The 14,727-nt window shown below is 44.4% G+C and overlaps 1 protein-coding gene across 1 annotated transcript in view; it reads left to right on the top strand.

Moving 5' to 3' along the window:
* Nucleotides 1-14,727, top strand: part of TPO (thyroid peroxidase) — a 148,634-nt gene that overhangs the window by 79,050 nt on the left and 54,857 nt on the right. Inside the window, exon 8 of the mRNA XM_025203384.1 lies at nucleotides 7,280-7,795. Within this exon, the coding sequence (XP_025059169.1) occupies nucleotides 7,280-7,795 (516 nt within the window). The remainder of the gene's footprint in view (nucleotides 1-7,279; nucleotides 7,796-14,727) is intronic.

A 14,727-nucleotide genomic window follows, 5' to 3' on the forward strand; every position in this document is an offset into this window, starting at 1 on the left:
TCAAGGGCTTTAGCCTTGGTGTGAGCCCTAGATGCCCTGCGTTGGATAGTGAAATCCAGCAGGTGATGATCGCTATTGCCCAGGTGGTCAAGGACCTGCAGTCCCCTCACCAGGTCATCCCCCGTGGCCAGAACCAGGTCCAGCAAGGCATTACCCCTAGTGGGGCTGTGCACTTCCTGAATAAGGTGAAGGTCCTGTAATACAGCCAGGAACCTATGCGAGCGGTCAGACCTGGCTGTCTGCTCCTCCCAGCAAATGTCTGGGTAGTTTGGGTCACCCGTGACAATGACATCCCTTGACCTAACCGCCTCCATAAGCTGACTTGAGAAGTCCTGGTCTAGCTCTTCCCCCTGGTTGGGTGGTCTGTAGTAGACACCCACCGTAAGGTCCCTTTCGCCACTCCCCCCTTGTAGTTTGACTCATAGTGTCTCTGCCTGACCCTCCTCTAACCCAAAGCTAATCCTTGATGATGTGAGGTGCTCTTTGACATAGAGTGCAACCCCCCCGCCACGTTTCCTCTGTGTCCTTTCTCTTCTAATATAGGGTGTACCCCTGAATGCCCACTGCCCAGTCATAGGTAGGGTCCCACCAGGTTTCTGTGAGCCCTACTAAGTCTGGGTTCTTACTTGTCAGGAGGCACAGTTCCTCCTGCTTACACCCCATACTATGAGCATTAGTGTAGAGGAACCTGAGGCCTCCTGAGGTTCACATGCCTTCCTGCCACTCCCAGGACAGTAGTGGTCCCCTGCTCTCTGGACATTGATGCTTACCTGGGCTTCCCTTCCTCTTGTCACCCTGTGTGCTGGTGAAGCATCCTCTCCACTTGAAGAGGCCCCTTCCCCCGGTGAAGCTAGTTTAAAGCCCGCCATACGAGATCAGCCAACCTAGAGGAAATTAGGGGAGAGGTGAAGCCCATACCACCCCAGCATGCCCTCCTTACAAAAACATGAGTCGTTGTCAAAAAACCCAAAGCCTGCCTCATGGCACCAGCTATGAAGCTGCCAGTTAACCACGTCCATGCAGGCATCATGATGCCTACCCCATCCACTTACTGGGAGAATGAAGGAAAATACCACCTGGGCTCCCGTCTTCTTCAGTTAGTGTCCCAAGGCCTTGTAGTCCTCCATGATGTTATCTGGCTTGCCCTTGGATGCATCACTTGTACCCACATGGGCCACAATCAGTGGGTAGTAGTCAGAGGGCTTGATGATTTTAGGGATGGTCTCTGTGACATTGCGAATCCTCACTCCGGGCATGCAACAGACCTGCCTTGACCAAGGCTCCGGGTGACAGATTGGACCATCCCCTCAGGATGGAGTCCCCGATGACCAGAACTTTGTTCTTGTACCATTCCTCAAACCAAACCAAATGGGACCCGTCAAGCCTATTTAGGAGCACAGAGGAGGAAGAGAAGTCTGGTTACTTCAGCCCTACCACACCAGTTTCCTGCATAGTCCTCCTTGCTCCTCTTCTGTGATCTCCTTCTTTTACTAGCTGATGTCCAGCTAGTCCAATAGCATCCCAAGCCCTCCCCAAGGTGGAAAAGATCCATATCACTGCCACAAAGAAGAAGCAACAGCTGGCGGTATTTGAAAACTCCCTTCTTGGGAGACAGAGGAATCCATCTGCTGTCCTGACCTGTTCTCTTGGGAAGTCTGCTGCTTTCCCAGAGCCCATATCCAAGAGGTCATGGAGAGATTACCAAAACTCATCCAGCTCTCTAACTACTACCTTATGCTGCTCATCCATGTGGGAACCAATGATACTGCCAGGGGTGACCCTGAGCAGTCAAAAGTGACTACACAACTTTGGGTGCAGGGTGAAGGGAATGGTATTAGATGGTGTTCTCTTTGATCCTTCCAGTCAAGGGAAAGGGCCAGGGCAGGAGCAGGTGCATTCTGTAGTTCAGTGCCTGGCTGTGCAGGTTGTGTCACCAGCAGGACTTAAGCTTCTTTGACCATGGGATGATGTTCCAAGAAGGACTGTAATTTTTTTCTCATTTTCTTGAAGGTCTCTCAACTTGTTGTCTGGAGATTCTCATCCAAAGCCATGAAGCCATGTTTTAAATACAGCAAAACAGCAATCTTCTTAGGTAGACCCCCATAAGAAGCTCCTAATAGATGCCAGATTGAATCCATCCATTAATATCAAAAGTGTCCATAGTCCTCATTGTTATGTAACATTTTTCTCTGATAGGACATGTGAAAAAAGTATGCCACCTCATCTATGAAGTCAGTGCATGATACATTTTCAGACTCCTCACTTAACGACCTACCTGTTTAACGACCGCGCAGACTTACTCTCCGTAGAGTCGTAGAGCTGGTCGGCAGCGCGGCGTCTCAGCGTGGAGCTGAGCCCGGCACCCTCCAACGCGGCGTCTCAGCAGCGCGGCAGCGCAGCGTCTCAGCGTCAAGCTGAGGGGGACGTGGAGCTGAGCCCGGCACCCTCCAGCCGGCTCCGTGAACCCACGAGGGGGGAGAAGCATCCGCCCGGAGGGCAGCGGCCAGGACTCACCGCCATGGCCAGCGCCTTCCCGTCCCCGGCTGGTTCCCCGGGGGCCGACTGCGGTCGGTAAGGGGCGGCTCCTCGCTTATCGACCAATTTGCGTAACGACCGAGTCGTAGGAACGGAACTCGGTCGTTAAGTGAGGAGTGCCTGTATCATAAAAAGATGGCTCACTGTCCTAACAGAACCTGTTAGGTACAGAGCTCAGAATGAGTGTTTATAACCTGAATGTTACTTTCTCACAAAGTTTTAAGGATTTTGAGGGCAGTTAACTGACATTTCTTTAAAACTAATAGGTACATAGTTAATAGGATCTATAATTAATTAAGCAATTTTGGAGATGCCCTTTAATAACTAATGGTACTACATCAAATATTTGCTAAATTGTGAAAAATATCGCTAACTTCAACACAACAATATACCTCTATCCATTAGATGTTTCAAACTTAATACAAGCTTAAGCAGGGGCAGATGAAGACGGATGTGTTTCTGCATCTACTGAGTTATATGCCCACTCCTCATCTGCTTTTGTGTAAGGTAGTGGAGACCATTACACAAAGCAGTTCATTAATGTGACTAGAGGAAGCATTTTTCAAACACTGAAACAAGGAGATAATAAAAAATCCCTCACGAATCAGTTTTCTCTAGCAAGCTAAAGTATTTTTTCTTCATTAGAAAGAAAACCACATAACAAATTATGGCTCTATTCCAAAGAGGCTAGGCTGGAGGAGTGAAAACACTAGAATGTTGTTCAATAATCTGTACACAAGGGGTACAGATACACGAAATACTTTACTGTGCAGTAGTGTAGTTGACTACTCAGTAGGCATGTCTACATGTGTTTTTGCTGCACAGTAACTTACTGTAAATTACTGCACAGTAAGTGGTTTTTACAGCGGCGTCTACATGTGCAGACATTACAGTGCAATAACACTGTGTGTGGACTGACTTGGGACTAAAATTGGGAAATTTTAGTTTTTGCCCCTGCAATGCAAATTTGCAGTGCAGGGCACATTTTAACGTTAGGCATGTGGTTTGAGGCACCACAAAGTGGTTTGTGGTACCACAAATTGCACATGCCTGCTCATCTGAATACAGCCCATGAGTCTTTTCCTTAGAGCAGATGGTATAGTCTTCATGACTGAGTATGACAATAGCTCCTCCTTTGCCCACTTGTTTGATTACTGTTTTGTTGTTGGATCTTAGGAACTGCATGTCTTTCCTAACTGAGGAAAAGAGGTTGTGGTGGTCCTGGCTTTTGTTGAGAATTTCACTCTTAGCTTTCTTCCTGAAACAGTCATTGTAGCAGTCCAATATGTTATTTCATCCACTGGGACGTGTCCAGTCAGCCTTTTTTTTTTTTTTTTTGGGGGGGGGGGGGTTGGGTTTTTCTTTTGTTTGTTTTTTATGTGGCAGAAAGGTTGTCAGAAGGGATAGCGTCCTGACTGTGGAAGTATTCTTTCAAGCAAACCTGCAGAGGATTTCTCCTAATTCTCCACATATTAGTATCTTGATAGATTGTTTCTCTGGGCAGAAGTTTAGGCCTTTGAATAGGGAATACTGTGACATCATTGAAGATATTATTCTGGGTGCTGCTGTTTGGATTCTCTCCTGTGTTGCTAGTATGCTGCCTGTGAAGTGGCTCTTGTTGAGATACCACATTCCACTTTTTCCTTGTCTATCGGTTGGCTATCATCAGGGGAGGGGGAGAGGGCCTGCTACCCAAGTATGTTTCCAGGTTAATATTACATTTAGTAGCATAAATTAGTATGCCTTGTTTAAGTTTGTCTCTTTTGGAGTAGATTAGGTGAAGAAGATGGTTTCTCATTTTTTATGATCTCCTGCATAGTTGGGTAGCATATTCAGAGTTCTGTGTCATCTAAAGTAATAAAGATGAGTGCCATGGAAATAATATTATATTTCTTATACAAGATTAGGAAGAAGATGTCGCTAGGCGCACAATAAATCCCAGCACAAACTCTTCTACTTATGCCTCTGAGTGCAGGAAGGAGAGACTTGCCCACCACTGTCATTGCCCCATGCACTCCTGCCCTGACCCAGGGAAACTGTAGAGAGCACCTGCTCTGGGTGCTGGGCTTGGCCAGGGATAGGGACAGTGATTTGGTGGATGGGGTGGGTGGGTTACCCATGCTGTCACTGCCACTGCTGCTATACTCTGCTGAGCTGTGCTCCCTGCACAGCCACTCCTTACAGCCCCAGCTGGAATGGCTCTGGAGCTTTCCTCCACCCCTGGGTCAGCTGGAGACAGGAGTAGCAGTGAGCAAGTCTGACCTTCATGCATCTGGAGGCATAAGTAGAGGAGGGAGGGAGAATGGGAGGGAAGCACAGACAGGGTGCCAAGTAGGGTGATTCTTACCTGTTTCATGGGCTTAAAAAGTTGCTGCTCCTATAAAGTAGTCCCAACTCCACAGGGGACCAAAACTGTGGGGAAACAGAGCTAGTGAGCTGCACTGCGGAAAGGGGGTTTGACTACACCACACCACCCTCAGGATCCACACCTGATTGAAAGAGCTTCTACGCCATACTGTTGCTGTCCTTATTTATTATTAATTGTAGTAATTATTTTTAATTGTTTTAAAATCAAGTGAACTCTTAACATGAGGTCACCAGCTTTTAGAAACCCCAGCTGACATCATACACTGTGCAGTTATATAGCAAGAGAAAAGTTTACAATCTAAATAGATAAGACATAAAAACGATGGAAGGGGAAACGAAGGCACAGAGAGGTGATTGACGTCCAGTATTGCAGATGTTGAAGCTGACATACAACTCAGGTCTCCTGAACCCTGGACTTTGTTGCTGCTAAAATTTCCTCTACAAAAATACAGGACTTAATTTTCCCTTGCTATCAATATCACTAATAGTATGCTATCCTTGCTTTCACAAACCCTTACTTCATTTTAGAAATCTTCAACAAAATCTTAACATGAGACCATTTCCCCCAAAATAGTTTCACTAAAGGGAAGTATATACCCTAAAGACATTGCAGTTTAGACATTGCAATGCATGGAAGCAATTAGTGTCTTTCATTCTGCTGAATTTGAAAGGAATGTCTCTGTAAGTCAGTTCCATTTATAATATAATTTTAAGCCTGTGTACAACTAAACCAGGAAAGCTACAATATGGGGTTTTTCCCTTGAACTATGCTGTGCAAAGGAATGTGTTTATATGAATACTTTTCATTAGGTGTAGAGAAAAATGCAATGGTGTACTCATCATAACAAAACAGGATTTTTTCCTAGGTCATGTTTGATGTTCCATGAAAAATAACATCGGAAACTCTTGTTTGCACATTCAGCTGCTGGCTGCACACTACTTATCCCATGAAAAGGAAAAGAGCTTCATTATACAGGTCTGCCAGTCCAGTATAATGGCACAACAGGTCTGCCAGACATTGGCTTCTGTGTTCCCCTGCTGTACTTGTGGCAGGTTAGGGTGTTAGGCCTGTGTTGTGAGGTAGTCTTACATAGAGTTCACATTATGTTTTGTATAGATGGTTTGGATAGGGGTGATCCTGCCTCAAGCAGGGGGTTGGACTAGATGATCTCTGGAGGTCCCTTCCCGTCCTACTTCTCTGTGTTTCTATGATTCTGCAGATGTTTCAGGAGCTTATATCTATTTAACAATTCTTGAAAGATCAATGGTTAAAAAATCTCAAAGATTATAATTGCATTTTCTTTGTACTCAAATCATGGTGTTAACAGCCATTTTCACTGGAAAATTCCTTTTTTGAAACTCCTGGGCTTGAGTCATTGTTGTGGCTCAACATGGCTCATTACACTGATATGTAATGATGTATTGGTAGAATTTGGAAATAATGGGATTTTCAGAAAAGTGCAGTACAGAAATGTACTGCAGGACTGGTGACACAGAGCGTGTTTTGAACAAGGCAGATATGTTATACACATAAAACTGTTTTTTAAAGTTAGTTATTAATGTTGTTGCCTAAAAAGGAATTGTTGACTCTAAGCTTCTCTCTTGATTGGATTGGCCCACCTACAATATAAAAAAAAGCATCTGTTTTCCTCCCCGCTGATTTAGAGAGGCCTATAGGACATAAATGTTTCCAGCATTCATCTTAGGAGGTTGGAAGTAGAGAAACACCCACAGTTCATATTCTGCTTACTAATATGCATTTTTAGTAACCCAAAAGCTCAATGGAATAAATGTATATTGACATCTCTGCTTCTTCACATTGATTTCAATTAGCTTTGAATCAGGTTCTTACTAAGGCAGTCTCCTCTGCCTCTCCATATGCTCTGTGCACTGAGGCAAATATTTTTCTCAGTCTTGCTCCAGACCCACATATTTTCACAAACCTGTTTAGCGCATCATATTTGATGGCTCCTAATTTGATCATATCAAAATGGATTTCACTAAAACAGCTTCCAGGACTCACTTGCACTTCTGTTTTAGTTTTCAACCCCCTAAAATAATTCACTTGTAGAGCTGTTCAAAATGGATGGAAGTAAATAGCTTTTATAATGAGAAAAAAATACCGTTTCATTTTCCTTGCCTCAAAACAGCTGATTTTTTTTTTTACAACTTAAGGAGAACCCAACATTCTCAGTTTCAAACCAAGACTTAGCCTGGAAAATTTCAGTCCAGGAGGTGGTAGGCTGAAAAAAAGGGCCAAACAATTGAAAACTGGGATTTAGATTGAATTACTAGTTTAGAATGACTGCATATTCCATGTATTGCTACTTGAGCAACATTGTTTTCACTGACAAGAATGTCCATTTTTATTACACAGGTATTTCCCAATGATACACTGTCCACTGGAATGGATTGCTTGCCCTTTTACCGTTCTTCTCCTGCATGTGGCACTGGTGATCATGGCATTCTCTTTGGAAATCTATCAACATTAAATCCAAGAGAACAGATTAATGGCTTGACCTCCTTTCTTGATGCCTCCACTGTTTATGGAAGCACACCTGCTATGGAAAAAAAGCTGAGGAATTTTACAAGTGATGAAGGCCTCCTTAGAATAAATGTGCAATATTACGACAATGATCGGGAATATTTACCTTTTGTAGACCAGGTCCCATCACCCTGTGCACAAGACCCAAGTTCAAATGAAGCTAAAAGGATTGAATGTTTTATGGCTGGGGACAGCAGATCTAGTGAAGTCATCTCATTAGCAGCTATGCACACACTGTGGCTGAGAGAACATAACCGGCTGGCTAAAGCACTGAAGAGGCAAAATTACCACTGGAGCTCTGAAACAGTTTACCAGGAAGCTCGAAAAATTGTTGGTGCTCTACATCAGGTTGTCTTATTACTTGGTTAATAATTACTATTGCTATTTCTGTGGATCTAGTGTAACTAACCTAATATGTTAGCTAATCTAGTGTAACTAACCTAATGTGTCTTTTCACAAGCAAAAAAAAATTGGGATCATCTTTCCTATTCTAGTCTGTAGGACTTTTGTGTTAGATTTACTCTTTTATCGAAATCCTGGATATTCAGTTTTCTTGTCCTTATCTTGTTCAGATTCCATGTCTCTCTCTCCTTATTTTTAATGCACTTTCTAACTTTTTCCTCTTCTGTAAGAATTTCCTCATAGGTATTTATTCTATTGAGGTGTCTCTACTTTTTCAGGCTCTCTTCAGGATAGTGGTTTTGGAAAAGGAAAGAAGCAAGGAGAAAAGCATGTTTCCCACTTTTACAGTTCTCTTTCTCCTGAAAAAAATAAACAAATACCTGGGAGCTTGTATTGACAGCCTCATTGGCTGCTTCGACACATGCGCTTAACTGCAAAGTAGACTAATTAGCTGCAGAGTAAAGCATCACCGTCTATACGTGCAATGGTATTAGGCCACAGTAAACTAATTAATGCCTCAGTAAGATAGTTTTGTCGGGGACATTACTATCTTCTGCCAGAATAATTTACTGTGATTAAATGCATGTATAGACACTGACTGTGGGCATAAATTGTACCTGGTCCTCCCAGCCTGCTAAGTGCCAGACTCTTGACTGCTGCTTAGCTACACAGATTCACATTTTCAGCACCTTTGTGCCCCAACCAGCCCCTTTGTCACCCAGCACTGCCACCTAGAGCCCAGGGCTGACCTCCCATACCCTGTGTCAGCCTGGGCCTGCTCCATACTGACTCAAATTGCTGCTGTCCCAGGAGCACAATTGCTGCTGCACCCAGGAGTAGTTTACTCCAGCTCAAACTGCTTTTGAGTTTGTTGCTTTGCATTATTTGAACATGTGGACATATCCATTGACAGTTTAATGCATAAACTCCAGAAACTCGGTTTAGGGCCGGAGAACATAGGAAGGAAAAATCAGTATTGAAAAAATCAAAGAAAGTCCAATAAGAATTTTCATTTGAAACTGTGGGTGCATCTATACATGCAAGTAATGCACTTTAAAGTTACTGCACATTGAAATAAGGCACAGGAAATAAGGCCTAGGAACACAGCTACACATGCACCTGTGTTGGGATCAAATTTGCTCCCAATGGGAGCAGTTGAGTCCTGGGCTGGTTCTGCCCCCTGCCCCCACTCTGCCTCCTGGAGTAGCCAGGGGGAGCTCCAGGCTCCCCCAGTTCCAGCCCTGGGCTGGCAGGGGGCACCGGGGCCAGGTCTGGGCTCCAGGGAGTGGGGAGGAGATGTCTCAGAGTGGGGAACAGCTTACAGCTGCATAGAGCTCAGGATTGCAACCTGGCTTAGTGGCACTGGCCTCAGTAGATTCCCTGTGGGTGAGCAGTGCCCTGATTTCTCCCCTCACTTTGCTTGCTGAGGGGATGAAGGAGCAATCTGTCATGAGTCCTGGCACTGCCCAGGAGCCGACTGGTGCATGTGCTGGGGCAACAGCAGGACTGAATGGACGGGGAAGATCTCTGTCCCCAACCTGATGGTGAGGGAACAGAGGGCTCCCACATCTCGGCACTGCTCACCTCCCCACTGGGAAGGAGCAGGGAGCTGAGCAGCACCAGAACCAGGAACAGAGAGCTTCTCCTTCCCTTCAGCAAGCAAGGTGAGAGGAAAGCTCAGGGTGATGCTGCCAATCAGCCATGGGGCATCACTCCAAGCCAGTGTTACAGAACCAGGCTGCAATCCTGAGTTCTGCACCAGAGCCATGGACAGCTTCCCCGCAACCCTCCCACCCCTTGTGGCTCTCTGCTGCTGAGGCTGACTGGGAGAAAATTTCTCCCAGTCAGCATCTACACATGTGCTACTGCACAGTAGCTAATGCACTGTTAATTTAGTACCTGTATTTGTTTGTACTAGCAAATGGTGCATTAGTCTAATTTATGGTGCAGTAAGTCCCATGCATGTGTAGATGCTGATGCTTTCCTGGACATTAGATTAGTCTAATGCACAGTTAATCATCTTGTGTAGACATGCCCAGTGGCCGCATCTACATGAGATGCTGACTGCGCAGGTGTTACTGCATAGTCATTTAGTATTTGCATATACTTGTACATGCAAATACTAAATGACTGCACAGTAACCAGAGTTACTACACAGTAACACTGCTGAATGGATTTATGTGCCATGTGATGTCAGTATCTTGTGTAGATGCAGCTACTGAGTAGAAAATTGTATTTCCATTGGCTATTCACCTATTTTGTTTTTTCATCAACCATTATGAGGATTCAACATTCAGCCTTTGCTTTGCTTCCCTTTTCCCCTTTTTTTTTGTTCATTACATATATTCCATTGAGACAATTTTTGCTACCACAACCTCAGTGGGACACAAATTGTTCCCTTCGTTATTAAATAGGGTTTCTTTTCCAAGAACTATAATGTTCTACTCTATTTACATGTTTTATTTTCACGGTTCTTTTACTTCCCTCTATCAACCAATTCAGAATTATTTGGAAATTGGTTTTCAAAATAGAGTGTGTGGGCTAATTTTGAGAGGGATAGAAAAAAATACTTTATTCAAATATATATGTCAAGTAGAAACTCATTGCATAACCAATTCGCACTATGATGTGCATTTGAATATTAAAATGATATTTAGGTCATGAAAGTAATTTTTTTCTTTAGTAGTTTTACAGTGGTAAAATGCTGTTTGTTTAAAAAGAATTGTATTGACAGGTTCAGAATGCTGGTTGATTCTAGTTAGCAGAAAGGGACAAGTCAGAAACCAAAAGCTCTGCTTCTGTGCACTCAGATGTTAATAGGCAGGAATCAGAAACATCATGCCCTTAAAGAAAATAGTTTGCACGAGGCATTAAGGCATTACACTACATGACTCTGAGCTACTCATTATCTCTAGCAGCATCGTAGACTAATGAGATCTGCCTGTGGCATATTAGTAACTGGCTCAGGCACTTTCATTCATTGTATGTAATTGCACTATCTCTATTAGAGTGGTGTTATAACTGGAGCACTAGTGACAGCTAAAGTTAAAGTTGGATTCTGTTTCCAGTTGCTGTATATGTCTAAAAGTTTCACCCTTTAAGTTAAATTTATACAGACCCCCTCTTTGCCTGAGGGAGTACATTTTATGGAAAGGTTCACCAGGATTTAAAAAAAAAAATTAAATAACAAGACTGAAAAATATACTTTTCCCGTTAGAATAGTTTTTGTTTTTTGGGTTGTTTTTTGGGGGTTTTTTTCAATATTGTTTTTAAAACATTTTTCATAACAAGCAAGTATTGGAAGGTATTTGCTATCGATATAACTCGTAGCATGTGTACACTGTGGCAACAAACAGCTCAATCTCACCACTGAGGCAATTAACACTTCCTGCTCACTCCCATGCCCATCATTAACACCAGAAATGAAGCAGAAAAGACACTGTGGCACACCCCAAGCCATTATAGATCAGTCAGCCTGCCTTCACTACCTGGGAAGTAACTGGAGTAAATTATAAAACAATCATAGAGAGGAAGAGGTGATCACTAGCAGTCAACATGGATTTGTTAAGAATGAACCATGACAAACCAACTTTATATCTTTCTTTGGATAGGATAAGAGTGTGGCAGATGAAAGAAATACAGTATAATATACTTGAGCTTTAATAAGGTTTCTGATGCAGTCCCACATGACATTTTCATAAGCAATCTGAATAATTGTGGCCTGGATAGAGTTATGTCATCGATTCCATAGATTTCATAGACATTAAGGCTGGAAGAGACCTCGCAAGATCATCACATCCAGCCCCCTGCTCCAGGGGCAGGAAGTCAGCTGGTGTCAAATGATCCTAGCAAGATAGGCATCCAAATTTTTCTTGAAAGTGTTCATAGTAGATGCTTGCACCACCTCTGGGGGGAGTCTATTCCCTGCCCTGGGGACTTGGACAGTAAAGAAGTTTTTCCTTATGCCCAGCCTAAAACGGTCTTGCAGGAGTTTGTGACTGTTGGATCTCGCCTTCTCTTGGGGTACCCTGGTGAACAGACATTCTCCTGGTTCCTGATGCACACCCCTTATGTATTTATAGGCTGCCACCAAGTCATCCCTGAGCCTTCACTTCTCCAGGCTGAAGATTCCCATGCCTCTTAGCCTGTCTTCATAAGGTCTGCTCTCTTGCCCTCTGGTCAGGCATGCAGCTCTCCACTGGACTCTTTCAAGCTTCTCCACATCCCTTCTGAATTGTGGAGCCCAGAACTGGATACAGTACTCCATCTGTGACCTCACCAAGGCCAAGTACAGTGGGAGCATGACTTCCTGGGCCTTGCTTGAGATGCATCAGTAGTTGCAAGCCAGAGTTTTGTTTGTGTTGCTGGCTGCGATATCGCACTGGTGGCTCAGCCTTTTTTCTCCCAAGGTAGAGCACCTTGCATTTCTCCGTGTTGAATGCTATCAGGTTTTTATCCACCCACCTTGTGAGCCTGTCAAGATCAGCCTGGATCGCAAGCCTATCCTCAGTTGTGACCACACTTCCCCATAATTTAGTGTTGTCAGTAAACTTAGCCAGTCCACTTCTGACATCAGAGTCCGGATCATTTATAAATACATTAAAGAGTACAGGTCTGAGAACAGAGCCCTGGGGGACACCACTGCCTACTATGGGCCATGTTGATTCCATTCCATCAACTACCATTCTCTGGGTCCAACCTCAGAACCAGTTCCCCAGCCATTGGACCATAAGGTTGTCGAGGCCACAATTCCCCAGGGATTGAGGTCAAACCAATTGGCCTGTAGTTTGCTGGATCTTCCTTCCTCCCTTTCTTGAAGATAGGCACCACATTGGCCCTCTTCCAATACCTCTTCAGGTACTTCACCCAAGCACCATGAGTTCTCAACTATCTTTGCTAGTGGTTGCACTATAATGTCAGCCAGTTCCTTTAGCACACTTGGGTGCAATCTATCCGGGCCAGCTGATTTGTGGATGTCCAGCCTCTCAAGGTGTTGCCTCACAACATCTATGCCAATGATGGGCATGTGTTCATCCTTACCCTGATGATCCTGCGTCTTGCCAGGCAGGAATGTTCCTTTGGGCTGGTGAAAGACCAATGCAAAGTAAGAATTAAGGAGATTTTCTTTTTCCTGGGTGTCAGTTATCAGCTGCTCCATTTGGTTTAGCAGGGGTCCAATGTTGCCCTTGGGTTTTTTTGACTTCCCATATATCTGAAGAAAGACTTTTTATTGTCCTTGATTCATCTAGCCAGTTGGTTACAGCCTTGGCTTTCCTAGTTCACTCCCTACAGATGCGGGCCAGTATTGAATACTCCTCCTTAGTAGTATTTCCTGTCTTCCACCCTTTATAAACTTCTCTTTTTAGACATAGGAAGTCTATGATTTCCCTATTGAGCCAAGGGGGCTGCCGAGCCCTTTTACTACCTTTCCTATGGGATGGAATGGATTTCCCTTGTGCTTCAAGGATTGCTTCCTTAAGGAGCAATAACTCATCATAGACTCCCCTCCCTGTCAGATCAGGGCCTCTCAGGGCCTCAACAACTAGCCTCCTGATCTTATGAAAGTTGTCTTTCCTAAAGTTGAGGATTTCTGTATTTCTGACTGACTTGCCAGTTTTGCAATGGATAGTGGAAGTAATCAATTTGTGGTCATTGTCTTCCAGCTTCCCTTTGATTCTTAGGTTGCTGACCAGATCATTCCCTTTGGCCAGTACCAGGTCCAGCAGTGCCTTACGTCTTGTGGACCTGGAAACTTCTTGAGACAGGTAGAGCTCATCCATGCATGTCAAGGTTTGTGACTGATCAGATTTGGCTGAGTGATCTTCCCATGCAATGTCAGGGTAGATGAAGTTACTCATGACAACCATGCACCGAAAGCATGCAGCCTCAGCCAGTTCCCTAGTAAATTTGTGGTCAAGCTCTTGCTCCTAATTTGGAGATCTGTAGTAGACTCCTACCATTATATCCCCTTCACCACAATCCCCTCATATTCTAACCCAGAGGATCTCAAGTCGCCCTCCTTGGGTGCCCATCTCCACTTGTAGGGAAGTGCACTGCTCCTTCACATACAGAGTTATGCCCCTGCCCTTTCTTTCAACACAATCTTTCCTCTACAAGGTATAGCCATCTATACCTGTGGTCTAGTCATAGATGGAGTCCCACCAGGTCTCTGTTATCCCTATGAGATCATAGTCATTTCTGTTTAGCAGAAGGGCCAGTTCCTCCTGTTTGTTCCCCAGGCTCCAGGCATTTGTGTACAGGCAAGTGAGTCTGCCACTGGAGGCCCTAGACTTCCCTGTACTCTTATCTGTCTAAAAAGCCCCTATCTATCTAAAAAGAAAAGTCCCATCCTTGGGCTGGGGTAGGAGTGAGTTCCCTTGTGCAGCCTGACCTGCTGATTTTGTGGTTGATGCTTGGTGGGCTTGCACTCATGGTTATACGCCCATCCTCCAGCAAACTGAGTTTAAAGCCTGGACAAGCATGTCAGCCATTCTAGCTGAGAAGAGCTTCTTCCCCAAAGGAGTGAGGTGGAGGCTGTCCCTTCCCAACAAACTTCTGCTTCTCTCTCCAAAGTGCAGACTGTGGTCATAGAAACCTAAGCCTTTACAATGGCACCAGCACCACAGTCTTCTGTTCACTACTTCAGTTTGTCTCTTCCTCTTCAGTCCGTGACCCGTAACCAAAAGGATCAAGGAGAAAACCACCTGCACCCCCAACCCTTTGAGCCCCATTTCCAGAGCCCTGTAGTCATTAATAACCCAGTTGGAATTGCTCTGAGCCATGTCATTTGTACCCACATGGTTAAGAGTAGTGGTTGGAGGGCTGGATGTCCACTGAGCAGACATGTGCTGGAAATACTCAACAATGTTGTATTGCAA

Source organism: Alligator sinensis, unplaced genomic scaffold (genome assembly GCF_000455745.1).
Source record: "Alligator sinensis unplaced genomic scaffold, ASM45574v1 scaffold832_1, whole genome shotgun sequence".
In the NCBI taxonomy this organism is placed as follows: domain Eukaryota; kingdom Metazoa; phylum Chordata; order Crocodylia; family Alligatoridae; genus Alligator; species Alligator sinensis.